Raw genomic sequence first — 17312 nt, 5'->3', positions numbered from 1 at the left:
TAAATCTGGCTCTCTAAACATGCCCTGCCCAGCTATCGCAGTCAGCAGGAGGGAGAAGCCGGGCCCAAGGGGGCGGTGCAACTCGGGGAGGCACTGCTGGTCACCGAGCTCCAATGGAGGCCCTAGAGCCGATCCAGGCCTTTCCTAGCGCGCCCCCTACCGGCAGTCCCAGCTTCCTCCCCCCCCCCGCCCCCCACCAGGTCCGGGACTGTCAGGCCAAACAGGGAGGGAGGAAAGGCTAATTAATGGCTTAGTCTTGGGCACACTGACTGCACCTGGGCGCTCAGTTTGAATGTGGTGAACCGTATTGCTATTATCCCTGGCACCTAATCATTCATTCATTCAAAAAATAGTAGGCCGAAATCGGGCATGATGGAGCACAGCTAAATCCCAGCACTCAAAGAGACTGAGTAGGAAGACAACCAATTTGGACCACATAGACACCCAGTATATTTATATAGTGTATGTAAGTAATGTATATAGCCATGTACACATATTTACTCGGTACACCCTTCTATTTCTCCTCTCTGCTATGTTTTTTTTATTTAGCAAAACCCAAATTCTACTTTAACTCCATATTCCACTCACACCCTGGCAGCCATACTTGTGAACAGATTTTCTGTTTGCATGGATGATCTGTGTCCATGCCTGCTCAACAGCAACTTTTTTGCCTGGGCACTAGCTTCCAGCCAACCTATATATGTGTGTGCGTGCCTGCATGTACATAAATTGTATGAATGCATATATATAAATATATATGGAGCTGGGAATGTGGCTTAATGGCTGTAGAGTGCTTGCCTAGCTTGCATAAAGCCCTGGGTTTGAGTCCTCAGTACCACATAAACAGAAAGGGCTGGGAGTGGTGCTGTGACTCAGGTGGTAGAGCACTAGACTTGAGCAAGCTCAATGCCCAGGCTCTGAGTTCAAGCCCAGAACTGGACAAAAAAACAAATTAAAAATGTATATTATCAGGCAAAATTCTGTAAATCTTAGAATTAAATCTGTGTCATTACAGAACTTCAGGTCACTTCAAATGGAATATTTGATCGGATCTAAATTCCCAACTGCCTCTCTTCTTGTCTTCTTCAGATTTCACTATCTCCCAATGTAAAACCATACCAGCTTTATCTAGGAGCCCCCAGATGCCCCTCTGCCTCTGGAGCCTCATTAGAGAGCCCTCAGTGACAGGGGGATGAGTGAAGCTTCGCCGTCCTCCAGCACTACTTCTTCCCAAATTCAAGTCTGCACAGGTCAAGTGAACTCATAGCAATAACCACAATCAGACTAGTGGGTGTTATTAAAAGGAATTTAATAACCTTAATTAAAAATTCTTAACAGCAATTCATCACAGGCCTTGGCAACTGGAAGCAACTCCAAGGGGTGGTGTCCCTTTGGGATGTGATCAAACCTGGTTTGGGACACAAATGACCACACAGAAAGGAGCTACCTGGAAATTACTTCAATACATTATCAAAGATCCATGAGAATTTTTTTAAAAAAGTTTTAAATATATTAGACTCTCTGGATTGCCATTTTTACACAAAGCTGCTGATACAGTATACAGAGTTTTAACCTTTTTGTTTTTCACATAAAATACTTTTTTTTCTTAAATGTTCTCTGTACATCAGTGGCTTCTGGTCTGGTGAATTATTGCGGAGGGCTGGGGTTCTGCAGACTTTTCCTGGGTGTGCAGAGCCAGGCCCCGCACGGTGGCACCTGCAGAATCCACGGGAAGCAGGCCCTCTGGCCAACAAGAGACTCCCGTGGAAGAGAGGGCTAGGGCTTCTGGCCAAAAGGGTCACCTCTGTGGAATTGTCCACTGACCACATGACTTTTTGCTTTTCTGTGCCCTGGGGAGAAAGAGGCTATCCCCAGGCTACAAATAGCAAGAGTTATATATGGTCCTTCTGGGCATGTGGTAAGGAGCACCCTTTTGGAAATTTCCCCAGTACCCAACTCTGGGAGAGTAAGTTGGAGAGATCAGGATTAAACTGTATCTGACAGTAAGAACCAAGAATCTCATGTTGTTATAAAACCAGCAAACAGTGGTGGGCCAGGATATGGGCCACGCCCTTGTCAACTTCTCCAAGCCTGACATGGATCAAATGTGCAGAGCAGTTTTATTAATGCTGCTCAGTTTGTATCCTGAAGTCTTCAGCAGACCTAAGCTTAGGGCTCATTCTGAATCCCTGAGCTATCGGCCAGAAACACAATCGTGATAGCCATCAATTTCCCATTGCTAGTGGGCACAAGGGAAGGAAGGGCCAGAGCGAGCTCACAGTGAGCCACAGAGTACCTGCTTTGGGCATTGTCAGGAATGGCCACCACACCTGGATCTCTGCAGGAGTTGGACATCTGGTTGACCTCACCAAGGTTCTCCCAGCCCTTTGATCCACACCTGGCAGGGAGGGAGGCTGATTCTCAGGGAAAGACTTTTATGTTAAAAGAGAACAACTATGCCCCCATTCTCTCCCCCCAGTATCCACAGACAGGATGGGAAGACAATATGAGAGTAAAAAATGAGCAAGAAACAATGACTTTGAGGATCAGAGATGCATTTGGCAACAAATTGCAGGCTCCTTCTTCTTCTAGACAATGACTTCAGACTTCCCTTACACTGTCTTCTAGGGATGCTGCCCTGAAGGCAGCTAGCCCTGAAGGTTCTGGGGCTGTATCTGTCTGGCACCCAACATCTTTTCTTAATAGCAAATATTACCAGAGGTGGGCTGTGAAGCTGTCTCACAGCTAAAGAGATTTACACTCTAGGGTTCCAGGAGCTGAGAAGCATGGGGACACTGGACCAGGGAAACTGACTGGATACCTGTGGCCCTCAAAGGATGAAAACCATCAGGAGCAGTGTTCACTCGGTTTTGCTTCTCCTTTACCCACAGAGCCTAACAAAGTACCTAGTCTGTGGCAGCGACTCAGTAAGTCTCATGAGTGAACAAAGGAGAACGCCTCGCCTGTTTGTAGGAGAGTATCCTTCACCACTGAGAAGACTTGTAGGGAAAGCTCCCCAGGTGGAGACTTGAAGCCCTCACAGAGAACACAGGGAGCTAAAAAGCCCAGAAGTTCCCAGTCTAAGGCCAGCGCCTATGGCTGAGATTCCCAGCCCTTGGATTGGAGAGGAATGGCCCACAAGGCAGGAAGAAAGGGAGAGAGGGAAGGTCCTGGATGGCTCAAGGTGGGCAAAAAATGCCTTCCCTCTCTGGCCCCTACTCAGAAATCCCATGCAGCTGTCTCCTGAGGAGTATGTGGCTGCCCTCAGCACTCTCTACCTTGTGGCTTAAATTGGCTGCAGGATTTCAGCATCTGTGGGAACCCAAGGGCTGTGTGCACTGCAGCATCCTCCACTTCAACCACAGGCTAAAATGATGAAAGAGCCCACCTCACAGGCCTGTGGATGTAGGAGGACTCATTTAAATCTGTCTTCTATTTCTGGAGGTGCCTGTCCACCCTAGACTACAACCAGCCTGAGAATTGGGGTGGAGGTGGCCTGGTATCCTCCTGGGCACTCTGTGGCTCACAGCCCTGCTCCTAGTAGAATATCAGGCCAGGCCTTGAGAGATCCTGCTTCCTCTCCAGGTAACAGCGGCCATGGGGATCACAGTAGGAAACAGAGGCTGACAAGTGGCAGACTCTATTACTAGGGCTGTAGCCCAGAGTTATTCCTCTGGCTCTAGTCCCTGGCCAGGCGCCCTGCAGGAAGAATTTTTCACAGGCTCAAACAGAAACAGTTAAAGGGCACCTGTATCTGTTTCCTCACATCATAATCTGGACTTGGGGTGAAAGGCTCTTCAGAGGCTCTGCTAAGGAGGTAGTTTTAGGATGAAGAAAAGACACACAGAGCAGACAACAAACCTGTGCCTTGCTAATTATGCCAAAAGATTTTGGCTGAGCCTCTAGCATCCATGCACAAGGCATAGACAATGATTTCAAAGAATACATGAGAGAATGCAAAGGTGAGATGGTGGGTGTCCTGATTCCCCTGCCTCTGGAACACTGCAGCCAGGAAACTGGAGTTGAGATCCAACACTAGCCTCGCCTCATTCTCCTAAGTGCAGGTACAAGATGCTGGCCTTGAGCACCTAGGTCTTGCAGCCTTCAGCATCACCAGTCCAACTGAAGCAGGCTGGGAGCCCCGGGCCTGCAGGAACCTACTGGTATACTTGTCTTGCCAAGCATCCAGAAAAGGCAGAGCTGCGTCCCAGGGTCCTGAACATTCACTCTGCACACATAACTGATGTCTAAGGTTGGCAGGGATGGGGTGCCTGCAGGCCACCACCTACTCACTATCAAGGCTAGCTGAGACAGACTGGGTCAAAACAGCCTGAATAGTCAGAGGTGGCCAAGGTGCTTTTGGGTATTGTCATTGCTGCCTAGAGATCTTCAGAGATGACTTCACTTTCTCCCTGGGAGGGAAAAAAAAAAAAAGGCTTCCCCAGAAGTTCCCTACTGAGAACACCAACTAGTAAACACTAGCTAGTAAAACCTAGTGATACTCTCTTGGGAACAGAATTCATTACCTCCCACTGGGAGCTGGACAGCCTTCAGTAATCCTTGCTAGGCGCTGGAGGCTCATGTCTGTATTCCTAGCCACTCAGGAAGCTGAGATCTGAGGATCAGGGTTCATCTCCAACCTAGGCAGGAAAGTCTATGAGACTTTTATCTCCAATTAACCACCAAAAAAGGTGAAATGGAGGTGTGACTCAAGTGGAAAAGCTCTAGCCTTGAGTGAAAAAGCTCAGGGACAGTGTCCAGGCCCTGATTTCAAGCCCCAATACCAACACACACACACACACACACACACACACAAAGGCTTGTATTAAAGAACACCCTTATCATCCCGTTCTGATTTATTCAGGAGTGGAATAGCCTGGATTCCCACCCTAGCCCCTGGGCAGTCTCATAGCTCTTGCCATTTGGAGCAGGAAGGCAGCGCTCAGTGAGGCTGGGGGACCAGGCCTGTTCCCATCACATCTAATCCCTGCGGAGTCCTGGCTCTCCCAAACACAGAGAATGACTTCCTGTCCCTGCCAGGTGTGGATAGTAGCCTAGATGGCCCTTAGCATGACTCAGAGCAGGACTGCGGGACTCAGCGCAGCACGTGCTCCCCACGTGGGCAGAAATTTGAGCCTGAATCTTCCCTGGATCCTTCTGGGAAATGGCCACCAAGTCTCAGCCCCATCTGCTCCCCCAAGAGTTCAGGTGTGTTGTTCTTGCATATGTAGACAGACTGTGAGTGTGAGTGTGAGTGTGAGTGTGTGAGAGAGAGACACATAGGAGTCCTGGTCCCTAAAAGCCTTTACCAAGAACAAAACTGGAGCCCAAGCCCACCCTCCCCAACTTGGACAGCAGGGCGAATCAAGCTGCTATGTTTCAGATGGCAGACAATGCAGCAGGAAGCAGAAAGGAGGGGAATGGGGATGCTGCAGGAAGCAGGGTGAGGGGTGGACTTCAGCAGAGCCCACCTCTCCTGGGTTGCCCCAATGCCTCCCCAGTCAGAGCTGTTGGGCAGGTCTGCACTCCAGGGACCCCCTGGAGCATTTTTCTCCTCTAGCACAGCAAGACTAGGAGATGCGGCAGCAGCCATGGACTTTTTCCTCCATCTCTTCCATGGGGGCCTTGAACTTCAAGAGAGGAGGATCTCCACTGGTGACTGTGTAATACACTGAGGTCCCATTGCTGCTGTAGGGTGAAGTTCTGCCTCCGATCAAGGGGGCCTTGCCTTCGTTGCTGCTCTCCCCTGCCCTGCCCATGCTGCTGCCCAGGTGGCTGCTCAGGAAAGGGTGGCTGAGTAGCTTGGCTGCAGCCCGCTGCCGTTTCAGCTCTAGAAGCGTCTGGGGGCTCTGTTCTTTGTAGCCACTCCAGGGAGGAGTGGCATCAGCCACCCCTGGGTTGCTGTAGGCCATGCTGTAGTCAGGTACCTCGTGCATCTTCCAGATATCCCCATTGGACAGTGAGTACTGGTAGGCACTCACCGGAGCCCGGAGGCCATTTTCAACAGGCCCATCCAGTTCACCCCGTGAGATCTTAGTAGAAAATTCGGACAGTAGCACGGGCTTCTCCAGCCTTGGGTTCTGAGGAGGAAGAGGACAACACCATCTGATGACTAGATCTGTTCCACCCATCTGAGCCTCTGCAGTGTTGGGCCTTACCTAGGACATCTCCAGTCGGTGTGTTCTGACAGAGTTGACCACTCCCCCTCCCCTGCTCCAGGTTGGGACCACGACTCTCAGGCCTGGCTTATGAGCATATTTCATAACATGGATTGGTCTGTGAGTGAATTGTCACTGGGTTCAATGAAATTCAACCCCAGGCCTTTTACTAGCACAACCTGGAAGAGAAGCTTCTGTGGGAACTTCAGGTGGTTAGAAGGATGCAAACTCAGCATGCTGAGTTCAAGCCCCAGAATAGGAAGGAAGGAAGGAAGGAAGGAGGGAGGGAGGGAGGGAGGGAGGGAGGGAGGGAGGGAAGGAGAGGAGGGAAGGAGGGGAGGGAGGGAGGGAGGAGGGAAGGAAGGAAGGAGGGAAGGAGGAAAGGAGGGAGGGAGGGAAAACAATATGGATGTGGTAGCACATACTACAAGAAGGCAGAGGTAGATCTTGTTCAGAAGCCAGCCCAGGCAAAGTGTGAGACCCTGTCTGAAAAATAAACTACAATCAATTAAACAGAGGGTGTGACCCAATTGGAAGAGTGTTTGGTTAGCAAATGAAAGGCTCTGAATTCAGTCCTCAATGCTGCAAGGAAGAGAGACAGACAGACAGAAACAGCAGTATAGATGCTCACAAGGAAGAGAAGTTGGCCTGTGGATTTGAAGGCAGAGACTGAAATGGTCATAGTCTAAAAGTGAAGGGATAGCTACTTAGGAGATGGAGGCAGGGAAATCACTAGTTTGAGGCTAGTCCCAGCAAAATCAATGGGACCCTATCTCAAAAACAGAACACAAACAAAAGGACTAGCAGCATGGCTCAAAGCTCAAATGACAGAGTGCTAGCTGAGCAGGAGCAAAATCTGAACCATGAGGAACAGGAAAGCAGGCAGGCCTAAAACTGATTTCCTCTGGGACCCTTAGAAGGAACCAATCCTGTTGACATCTGGCCTCCATCATGGGGGAGGGATGCAGGGACATGGGGAGAGGGGGGAGAGTTACAGTTTGAAACTGCTGCCAGGCAGGCTGCTTAGGGGACTACAAACATCCTACCCAGGTGTTCAAAAAACTTTCATCTGACCAGATTTGCTTTTGATAACTATGTATCAAAAACGTTCTCAACATCTTGTATATCTCAAAACCAAAAATGTTTTAGGTCCTTAGCTTGAAATCTAGGGCCAGAATCTTCTGGAAAAAATGAGGACCCGCCCCCTCCCCACCACCTGCTGAATGTCACCCAAGACCCAGGATGCTCTCATTAACTACACCAGCCACAACCATCCAATAGGATCCCGGTGTTTAAAGTACAGCTATGTACTTTCCTCTCAAGGGTCTTCCATCAAGAGGCAAGGTCAAGTTGGCTCACTCTACAGCAGGGGCTAAGATTGGGCAGCACTTGAGCCACTCACCGGGTCCTTATTCTCTTGGTCTGTCCTGGTCTCCCTGATGTCACCATTGTAGGTGGCTGTGCGCTGGTCCTCAGTGGCACTCCGTTGCTGCCACAAGATGGCCTCTCCTTCATACTCCTTCCTGTACAAGTTGGTCCTGTCCGACAGGCTGGCTCGACGCACTACCTTCCTGAGGAGACAGAGAGGATGCTGGGAGGCTGCACGCCGGGTGGCCCCAGCAGGAAGATGCAGGGGTGCCCTGGCTGCCCTCAGGACTCACCCCCGGCTTCCCGTGCTGGATGTCCTCCTGCTCAGAGACGACTTGTGCCTCAGCTGGGACTTCATGATCACATCGTGCTTGTGCTTGAGCTCCAGCAGCAGGACCTTGAACTCCTCCTCCTCACACAGGTCTAGAAGGGCAAAAGGGTCAGTGGGGAGGGGCAGGGGTGAGGAAGGGTGGGGTGGGGCAGGACCTGAAATCCACACTAATGCTCTAGACCAGAGACGCCATGTTCCACCTCATCCCATTCAAAGCTCTAAATATTTCTTTGGGGATACACAGGCCAGGGAGAAAACAAGACCAGCCATATTTCCTGGGCTGTAACCCCATCCTTAGAGGAATGTGAGAATGGAAAAGGTCGGGTCCCCAAAGAATACGTTCGATTCTTGAGCTTCTCAACTAGGACCAAGGGAGAGTCACGGGAGCCATCAAGTCACCACTAACATGAGAAGCACTGAAGGAAATACACAGGTACCTCAACAAGAAATGTGAAGATGTTAAGAAAACCCTCTACTGAGCTATCTAATCCCTTTACATATCTCTCACCCTGTTTGTTGGCTTGGTCATTCTATCCATGGATTCATTCTCTTACTAAACAACTACTCATCTATCCATTCAATCCATCAATCCATCCATCCATCCATCCATCCATCCATCCATCCATTCATCCGTCCATCATCACAACCCCCCTTCAATCCCACCTGTCCACCAATCCAGTAATCTATCACCCATTAATTAACTCATTCTTTTATTTACCTATCCACCAGTCCATCACTATATAACCCTACATTCATTCACATCCATCCACTCATCAGAACCTATGTGTGTATCAAGTATAGTGCTGGGCTTACCGATTGGCATCTCATCCATGGAGGTCCTGGCACTGAGACTAGCTCCATGGGATACCAACAGCTCTGCCATCTGCATCTGAAACACAAGAAGCAGCAGCCCATGTTCCTCTGCCCAAGGCTCTTCAGAGCCTAGGAAGTGAAGAGTGAGCCCAAGAACACCTGAGATGTAACCCAAACAATATGGAGAGTAGAGCTGGGAGTGTGGCCCAGTGATAGAGTACTTGCCTAGCATGCACAAAGCCCTGGGTTTGATTCCCCAGTACCATATACACAGAAAAAGCTGGAAGTGGTGCTGTGGTTCAAGGCTCTGAGTTCAAGGCCCAGGACTGGCAAAAGAGAAGAAAAAAAAGGTAGCCAGGCGCGGTGGCTCACGCCTGTAATCCTAGCTACTCAGGAGGTTGAGATCTGAGGATCTTGGTTCAAAGCCATCCTGGGCACTAAAATCCATGAGACTCTTTTCTCCAATTAACCACTAGAAAACTGGAAGTGTGCTGTGGCTCAAGGAGTAGGGTGGTAGCCTTGAGCTAAAGAGCTCAGGGACAGCGCCCAGGCCAGAGTCCAAGCTCCATGACTGACAGAAAAGAAGGAGGAGGAGGAAGAAGAAGGAAAAGAAGGAAGAGGAGGGGGAGGAAGGAGAAGAAGAACAGCCAATTCCCAGGGAAAGCGCTGCACCCTGGAGCTGTGGGGGACCGGCAGACACACAGGCTTGGCACCTGCCGCAGCATGGCTCCTCCAAGGAGGAGGAGAGGTCAGCTGACTACTGCTGCAGATGTCTTCAGGAGGGATTACATAATCTATAAACATATCTGGGAAACAAATGAAGAAATTCAGAAGGGCTGGGAATTTTATAATTTGGCTTTTTTCTTTTTTTCTCAAGGCAGCTCCACGTCCAGTTTTCTGGTAGTTAATTGGAGATAAGAGTCTCATGGACTCTCCCAGCCCAGACAGTTTCAAATAGCCATCTTCAGGTCTCAGCCTCCTGAGTAGCTAGGATTACAGGTGTGAACCACCAGCACCTGGCTATAATTTGGAAAATTTAATAATCATCCCATTAGGACACAACTGGCCAAATGTTTTGGCAAACAGACTCCTTGGGCCTTTTCATATCCCAGTGTACTTGCTGGAGTCACCTTGAATGGGCCTGTGTTCTTTTGAGCTAACTGCCCGTCCAAATGACACTGGGTGACAGCAGTGGACCCTGCGTGACCCTGTGAAGGGACATACCTGTCCCCAGAAGGCTGCTGCGTGCAGGGGCTCCCATCCATCCCAGTCCTTCAGGTCCACACGCACTCCGTGGTCCAGGAGGAGCTCAGCTGCCCGCAGGTACCCATTTGCTCCCGCTATGTGCAGCTGGAAGGGACAGGGAAAGTGAGCCTTCCTTAGGGGCCTGACCTCCATATTTACATGATATTCTCCTACTCGCAAGTCCCAGACTGTCCTTGGGACCAGGGGAACAGACTAGAGTGAGATGGAGACACCAGCCATTGGACATGAACTCTGAAGTGTGGACCTAGAAGGGAAGCCAGAGATGGAGTCAGAGGCTCCACTAGGGTGATTGAAAATCACATCCAAAACTCTCTGATGTGGCCTTCCTAGCTGGGCAGGGTGGTCCACACCTGAAATCTGGCCCTAGAGAGACTGAGACAGGAGAATGGCAAGTTAGAGTCAGCTCAGGCTGGTCCTTCTCTCTAGGGCTCGTGATTCCTTCCAGATTCCAAGGATGGGGCAGGGTGGGGGGCAAGGATCTGCAGGAGGACCACTGTCACAAACAAGCCCAAGTGCAAGGGTCTGGCCCCTACCAGGAGCTGGTCCAAGTTGACCCTAGGGAGTCTTAGCCCTGGCACCTGCCCCATCTGCTCACCAATGTGGCACCCTGGGCGTCTATCCAGTCGAGATCCTGGCCTGCCGCAATCATACAGTGGATGTCTGAAATCATCTGTTGCTCAGGTGCTGCTCGCATTTCGTTGATTTTATCTTGGGTGATGCCTGCAGCCAGAGAGAAGAGAGGATGCACGCAACATCCTCAGACCAGAGTCTCAAGGAAGAAGAGGGTGGATGGAGGGACAGTCACACTGCTCCTATTCGTCCAGCCAAGGGGCACACAGACATTCCCATGGGTCATCTTCTCTAGGCCCAAAGAACACCAGCACCACGTGCTGACCCACAGCGCCAGGTCATCCAACGCTGATGCTCTGACATCAGTCATTTGTTATTCTTCCCGGAAGACCTCTGCCCACCCACGGCTAGCTGTTCCAGTACCACTCTGCCCAGGCTCATGAAGGTCCCTGTTCATGGTCTTTGCTGGCCACTCCCTCTGACTCGGGACTCCCTTGAGTTCCTTTGCCTTATCTGTGACAGGGATCACAACAACACACTACAATGTGCATTTCGTTTTTGTTGTAGAAATGACTGAATTAATGATTCCTTTTATTAATTCCTTTCAAGTAGAGAGCTGAGTAGCTGGATGCAAAGGGGCCCAGAGAGACATTTCATGGCCTCAATTCCTGAGTGAAAAGTGGAACTGTTATGGCTACTACTAATGGCACCACACCCCCCCCACACACACACAAACTAGTACCAAGACTTGAACTCCATACCTTATGTTCTTGCTTGGCTTTTAGGCTCATGGCTGGCACTCAACCACTTGTGCCATGCATTCAGCCCAGCTTTTTTTACTCGCTAATTGTAAGAGTCTATTGGAGCTACAGTCTGCCCACACTGTCTTTCGATTCCAGTCCTCAAATATTAGCCTCCTGAGTAGCTAAGATTACAAGTATGTGCCATTGACACCTAGCTACTGATGATATTTAAGAGGAGAGTAATACACTCAGTGAAAAGATCCATTAGAGCAAGTGCCCTTGGTGAGAATTCAGGGAAAGTCTGTAAATTTGAAAGGAAAAGAAAAATGACACATTATGACAACCCTTAAATGAAATTTAGTATTTCCTACCATTCTAACTTAAATAAAATCACCAGTACTTCTAGCCTTATCTGTGAGTTTATCACCAACAGAAACTCCAGGTATTTCCCTTTATTGTTTAATGAATTAATCATGTTTCCATCTAATGCATGTTAACATACATTGCTAGTCAGGTTTGGATGTACTTTTCTACTCCTGTAAGAGCATGACTGAAAGTCACAGATTCATAAGGTTGGTATAAAAATTGTTAAGAAGAGCTGGGCGCAGTGGCTCATGGCTGTAATCCTAGCTACTCAGGAGGCTGCGATCTGAGGATTGCTGTTCAAAGCCAGCCCAGGCACTAAAAAAAGTGAGACTCATCTCCAGTCAGAAAACGGGAAGTGGGGCTGTGGCTCAAGGGGTAGGGTGGTAGCCTTGAGCTGAAGAGCTCAGGGACTGTGCCCAGGCCCCCAGTTAAAGCCCCATCACACACACACACACACACACACACACACACACACACACACACACACACACTTTGTGAAGACTCTCCACAGATGATGGATAAGAAAAGCCTTAGAGGACCAAATGTGCAGGAACTGCAGACACCTGGAGACAAGCTTAAAGCAAGGCTGGCAAGACCTTAAGCTGTAGCTGAAAGTCTGGATTTCAGACCCCTTTAATCTAGGGGTGCTCTCCTCTCCCAGGCATGCTGGATGCTGGCAGGCAGTACCCACATCTCCTATTGCTCCCTATGTTTCATTTCTGAGGCGTACTGTGCACCCAGAACAGCCCACACCTTGTTTATCTGGGCCCCTGACAGCCAGCTTGGTGCCTGGCACAAATCAGCAGTCACAAATGTTCTTGATTTTTTAAAAAAAATTATATTCCAAATGGGGACAGGGTTTTATGGTGAATGTTTACTGAGTTGAATTGTCACAGCTGATGATGAGGAGACAAGGCCAGCTGAGGCCGCCCGCATGTGCCCGTGCGTGTGGGTGGGGGATGGGGGGAGAACAACTCCTCCCTTTTGCACGACACATTTTCCATGTCCTGTATCTTGTCTCATTAATCACACACATAGCACTAATGATGAGGATCTGTTCCATTTACTGAGGACTGGGCGTGAGGGAGCCTGGCATGTAGCTAGTGAATGTGTTCGCTCACCAGCATTGAAGTGGCACTGAGGGACACTGCCCTGTGCCCACTGTAGAGCCTGCTGCCCTCCTTACCTTGGTAGGCCATGCAGGTCTCGATGACATCCAGGGTGGTCTCATCCTCGCAGAGGTCGTAGGGCATATTCCCATCAGAATTGACAGCCAGCAGGTCGGCCCCACTGTGGAGAAAGGGTCAGGGTGAAGGCCTAGGAAGAGGCTGCTAACTCTGCCCTCTCTCACCCACAACCCCCTGCACACCGCAGCAGCCATGCCCCCCCCCCCTCAGCAGGGCACACCATCCCTTGCCCACCACATGGTCCATGAGCATAGTGACTTCCCTGGAGGGACCCAAAGTCCCAAGGGAGCCATCTCAGAAGAAGAATTTGGCCTAGTGGTAGAGTGCTTGCCTAACATGCACGAAGACCTAGGTTCGAATCCTCACTAGCACATACATAGAAAAAATCCGGGAGTAGTGCTGAGGCTCAAGTGGTAGAGTTCTAGCCTTGAGAAAAATCCAAGGACAGTGCTCAGGCCCTGAGCTTAAGCCCAGGACTGGCAAAAAAATGGAATTTAAAACAAAAATCACTGTCAGAAGCAGCAGCATCACTCATCTGCTTGGCGTTGTTTGCTCTAAGTCTAAGATACCCAATATATTATTTAATCTTCACCACAGAGCTGGAGTGGGGCTGGGACCATCATGAGTCTCCTCTCACATAAGAGGAAACAAAGGCACACACGGGTTTCCTCTCATGCATACATAGCTCAAGGGCAAGACTCGAACCCAGATCTCTAACATAGTCCTGGTCTATATTCATCTTGGCCTACATGGAAGCATGTCTTCCAAGACTTAAAAAGTCTAGCCAGATTCACACATAAGCAGTCAGACTAAAGGAGGATACCCTCAGAGGAGGAACCCAGAGGCCTAACTCCTCTGAACATTTAAAATACTACTTACTGCTGGGTGCCAGTGGCCCACACCTGTAATCCTAGCTATTTAAGGGGCTGAGATCTGAGGAACATAGTTTGAAGCCAGCCCGGTCATAAAAGTCCATGAGATTCTTTTCTCCAACAAACTACTCAGAAAAAGCTAGTAGTAGTGCTAAGGTATAAATGGTAAAATGCTACCCAAACAAACTACTCAGAAAAAAGCTAGTAGTAGTGCTAAGGTGTAAATGGTAAAATGCTAACCAAACAAACTACTCAGAAAAAGCCAGTAATAGTGCTAAGGTGTAAATAGTAAAATGCTAACCTTGAGCAAAAGAATCTCAGGGACCATACTCAGGCCATGAGTTCAAGCCCCAGTACTGGCAAAAAAAAAAGGAAATACAATATATCAAACAAATTTCAAGAAAAGGAAACATGAGTTTTTTGCTGTTGTTGATGATGATGTGGGTGTTATTTATTTTTGCTTTGGATTTGCTTCATCGTTTTTAGTGAGGGGCAAAGAGGGGCACAGAAAGGGAGGCCAGAAGAGTGAACAAATGCAATCATGGTATTCAGTAGGTGCTATATGGAAAATGAACCATGTAGCTTGTGGGCAGGGATGACAGCAGGAAACTGGGGGAAAGTAAAGGAAGAAGTTTCATTGTCCAAGATTAAAAAAAAAAAAAGAAATGTAATTATTACCTGACCTCTGCAAGGAGGAGAAGAAGAAGAAAAAGAAGAAGAAGAAGAAGAGGAGGAGGAGGAGGAGGAGGAAGGATGATAATAACATATTTAAGAAGTAAATAAAAGACCAGCCAGGGTAGGCCTAGATCAGAGCATTGGGGCTCCCTAGCAGGGCTCACTCTTTGAACCAGTAGTACCCAAACACTACTTGGTACTACTATTGGATACTACTATTGGGTACTACTATCTGGGGTGGGGGCGGGGGACACTGAAATACAATGTAAGCTGCAATGCAGCCCCTGGGAGTGGGCTTGAGGAGATGGATAGGAAACCCATGTTTGGGGCAATTCTGCTTCAGCTCAGCAGGGGGAGCCAGTGAGCTAGGCCAGCACTCACACCGCTGGGTACCATAGCTTGGGCTGTTGGCTACCTGATGCTTCTGGCATCAGATTAAGCTCTCAAGGGAGGAGAAGCATGGGCCACTGTCCTGTCCTCTAACAGTGCTCCATGACAACCTCTCTGAGCTCTCTTAGTGCATGTCCTTGAGTAAGTCATCTACCTGCTCTGTGCTTGAGAAGCACTAATGCTATCTCTACTGTTCTGCCAACACCTGTACAATAGATACTACCTGTTCCAACTTGTTCCTGGCCATGCCTCCTGATGTCCTGAACTCACATGGGCGTCTTTGATCTACACAGACCCTGGCCCACTGATCTTGTTCTATTGCAGCTCTACCTTTCCTACCTGACTTCAAAGATCTCTTGCATGTCTGTGTGAGCAGTGCAAAAACAGGACCTAGAGCAGCTCAAGTGCTCAATCATTATTATTGAATACAGTTGACATTGAAAGTTGTGTTTAAAGATTCAAGAAGCTTAGAAAGAACTTCTGGGTAGAAATAGACCTCCCAAGAGTACAGAGGAAAAGGGCTATGTGGTCCCCCTACACACACTACACAGACAGACAGACAGACAGACAGACCACACACACACACACACACACACACACACACACACACACACACATGTGCACACGCACGCACCAGGTTCTTCCTTTAAGGAAAAGTCTGTATATAGGATTGAGGGGCAAAACCATTTCCAAGAAAATGGACTCAATCTAAAAAAACAAGTCAGCTGAATAACAGTGTCATATCTACAATCCTACCTCCTAACTACTTAGGAGATCTGAGGAGCATAGTACAAAGCCAGCCCTGAAAGGAAAGGCAAGGAAAACTAGAAGTGGATCTGTAGCTCAAATGGTAGAGCACTAGCCTAGAGCAAAAAAAGCTGAGGGACAACATACAAGCTCTGAATCAAGCCTCAGGATGAGGCAGCACACACACATACACACACACACACACACACACACACACACACACACAAATATACACACTCAAGTAACAATACATAAAGAAAATAAAGGAGATAAACTCCTTTACTACACTCTTCCTCAACATAAACTCATGGAGCAAAACAGAGAAAAAGAGATTATGGTAATAATAACAGTAGAATGATATCCTGATAGAAAAGTAGTATAAGAAAAGGATGTAAAATCCTAGCCACCTAACCTCACAACGTATTTAAAACATCTCATATAGGGCAAATTCTAAAGGATCCCATCATAAGCTCTGGGGTTTAATCTGAGGAAGCAAGAGTGGTTCAGCAGAGATTGAATAAATGAAGGGTGGGAGAACCCATAAAATCATCTCCACTAATGCAGAGAAAGGATTTGGCAAAATTCAGTAGTATTCTGTGAGTTAAAAAAAAATTGACAAACTAGAAATAGAAAGAAACTATAAAAAAAAACAAACCATATACAGAAAACCCGCAGCAAATGTCAGTCACACTCAGTCAGGAAAGCTTTTCCTCTCAGATCCAGAACAAGGCAAAGTGCCTCGGTTTTGCCATTTCTACTCAGCATAGTGCTAGAGGCTTGAGCCAGAACCACTAAGCAAAAAATTAAAAATTATATATATATATCTTTTTATAGTAAAAAGTCAATTAAACTGGAAAGGAAGATACAAAATTATCTCTGTTCACAGACGATCTTATATTATGTGTAGAAAATCCTCAAGATTCCACAAGAACTGTTGCAACAAACCATTAAATTCAACAAAGTGACAAGATCAAGGTCAACACAAACACACACAAATCAGCAGATTTTTTTCCTATACTTTAACAATGAAAAACCCAAAGAGGAAATTAAGCAAACCAATTTATAATAGCATCAAAAAGACTAAAATATTTAGGAACTCATTTAACCAAGAGGAAGAAAAACTTACACAATGAACACCACAAAATACTTCTGGAAGAAATTACACAGTAATAAAAAGACAGCCCATTGTTATCTGATATATTGTGTATTTGGTTATGTGAGACTGGATAGGGAAGGGGGGAAAACAAGATGAGGGGCAGGGGTGGGGAGAGGGAAATGGGGACTAGGACAAGAGAAAGGGTATCAATGTTTGTGAAATAATGCACCTTCTATCTGGTGAATACAATGTAACCCTTCTATTAATTACAATAAAAAATATATGAGAAAAAATGCTCATTAGAATAAAAAAAAAGACAGCCCATGTTCATGGATGGGAAGACTTAGTATTGCTAAGAAGCCAGTGTTACACAAAGAAATCTACATGCAGGCCAGGAGCATGGCCTAGGGGTAGAGTGCTTGCCTAGAATGCACAAAGACCTGGGTTCAATTCCTCCATACCACATACACAGAAAAGGCCAGAAGTGGTGCTGTGGCTCAAGTGGTAAAGCTCTAGCCTTGAGAAATCCCAATGCCAGTGCCCAGGCCTTGAGTTCAAGCCTCAGAACTAGCAAAAAAAACCTAAAACTGCATGCAATCCCCATCAACTGCTCCCACTTTTTCTTTTTTCTTTTCTTTGGAGGGAGGGGTAGGCACTAGATTTTGAACTCAGGGTCTTAGGATTGCTAGGAAGGTAGCCTACCACTTGAGCTACTCCTCTAGCCCTTCAA

At 47.9% G+C, this 17312-nt stretch overlaps 1 protein-coding gene across 2 annotated transcripts in view; it reads right to left on the bottom strand.

The window, feature by feature from the left end:
* Positions 1–2119: 2119 nt before the first annotated feature.
* The window catches only part of Ppp1r16b (protein phosphatase 1 regulatory subunit 16B), a 97152-nt gene continuing 81959 nt past the window's right edge, over positions 2120–17312 (bottom strand). For both annotated transcript variants that reach the window (XM_090352354.1, XM_090352355.1), the window contains exons 5-11: positions 12802–12905; positions 10532–10656; positions 9895–10020; positions 8671–8746; positions 7820–7949; positions 7561–7729; positions 2120–6080 (exon numbers count right to left, since the gene is read on the bottom strand). In XM_090352354.1, coding sequence (XP_090208480.1) covers positions 5571–6080; positions 7561–7729; positions 7820–7949; positions 8671–8746; positions 9895–10020; positions 10532–10656; positions 12802–12905 — 1240 coding nt within the window. In that variant the 3' untranslated portion in view covers positions 2120–5570. The remainder of the gene's footprint in view (positions 6081–7560; positions 7730–7819; positions 7950–8670; positions 8747–9894; positions 10021–10531; positions 10657–12801; positions 12906–17312) is intronic.

This window comes from Megascapheus bottae, chromosome 18, assembly GCF_031878675.1.
Source record: "Megascapheus bottae isolate mThoBot1 chromosome 18, mThoBot2.hap1, whole genome shotgun sequence".
Lineage (NCBI taxonomy): Eukaryota > Metazoa > Chordata > Mammalia > Rodentia > Geomyidae > Megascapheus > Megascapheus bottae.
The sequence above is the reverse complement of the archived record's forward strand: the minus strand, read 5'-3'. Positions and strand labels throughout refer to the sequence as shown.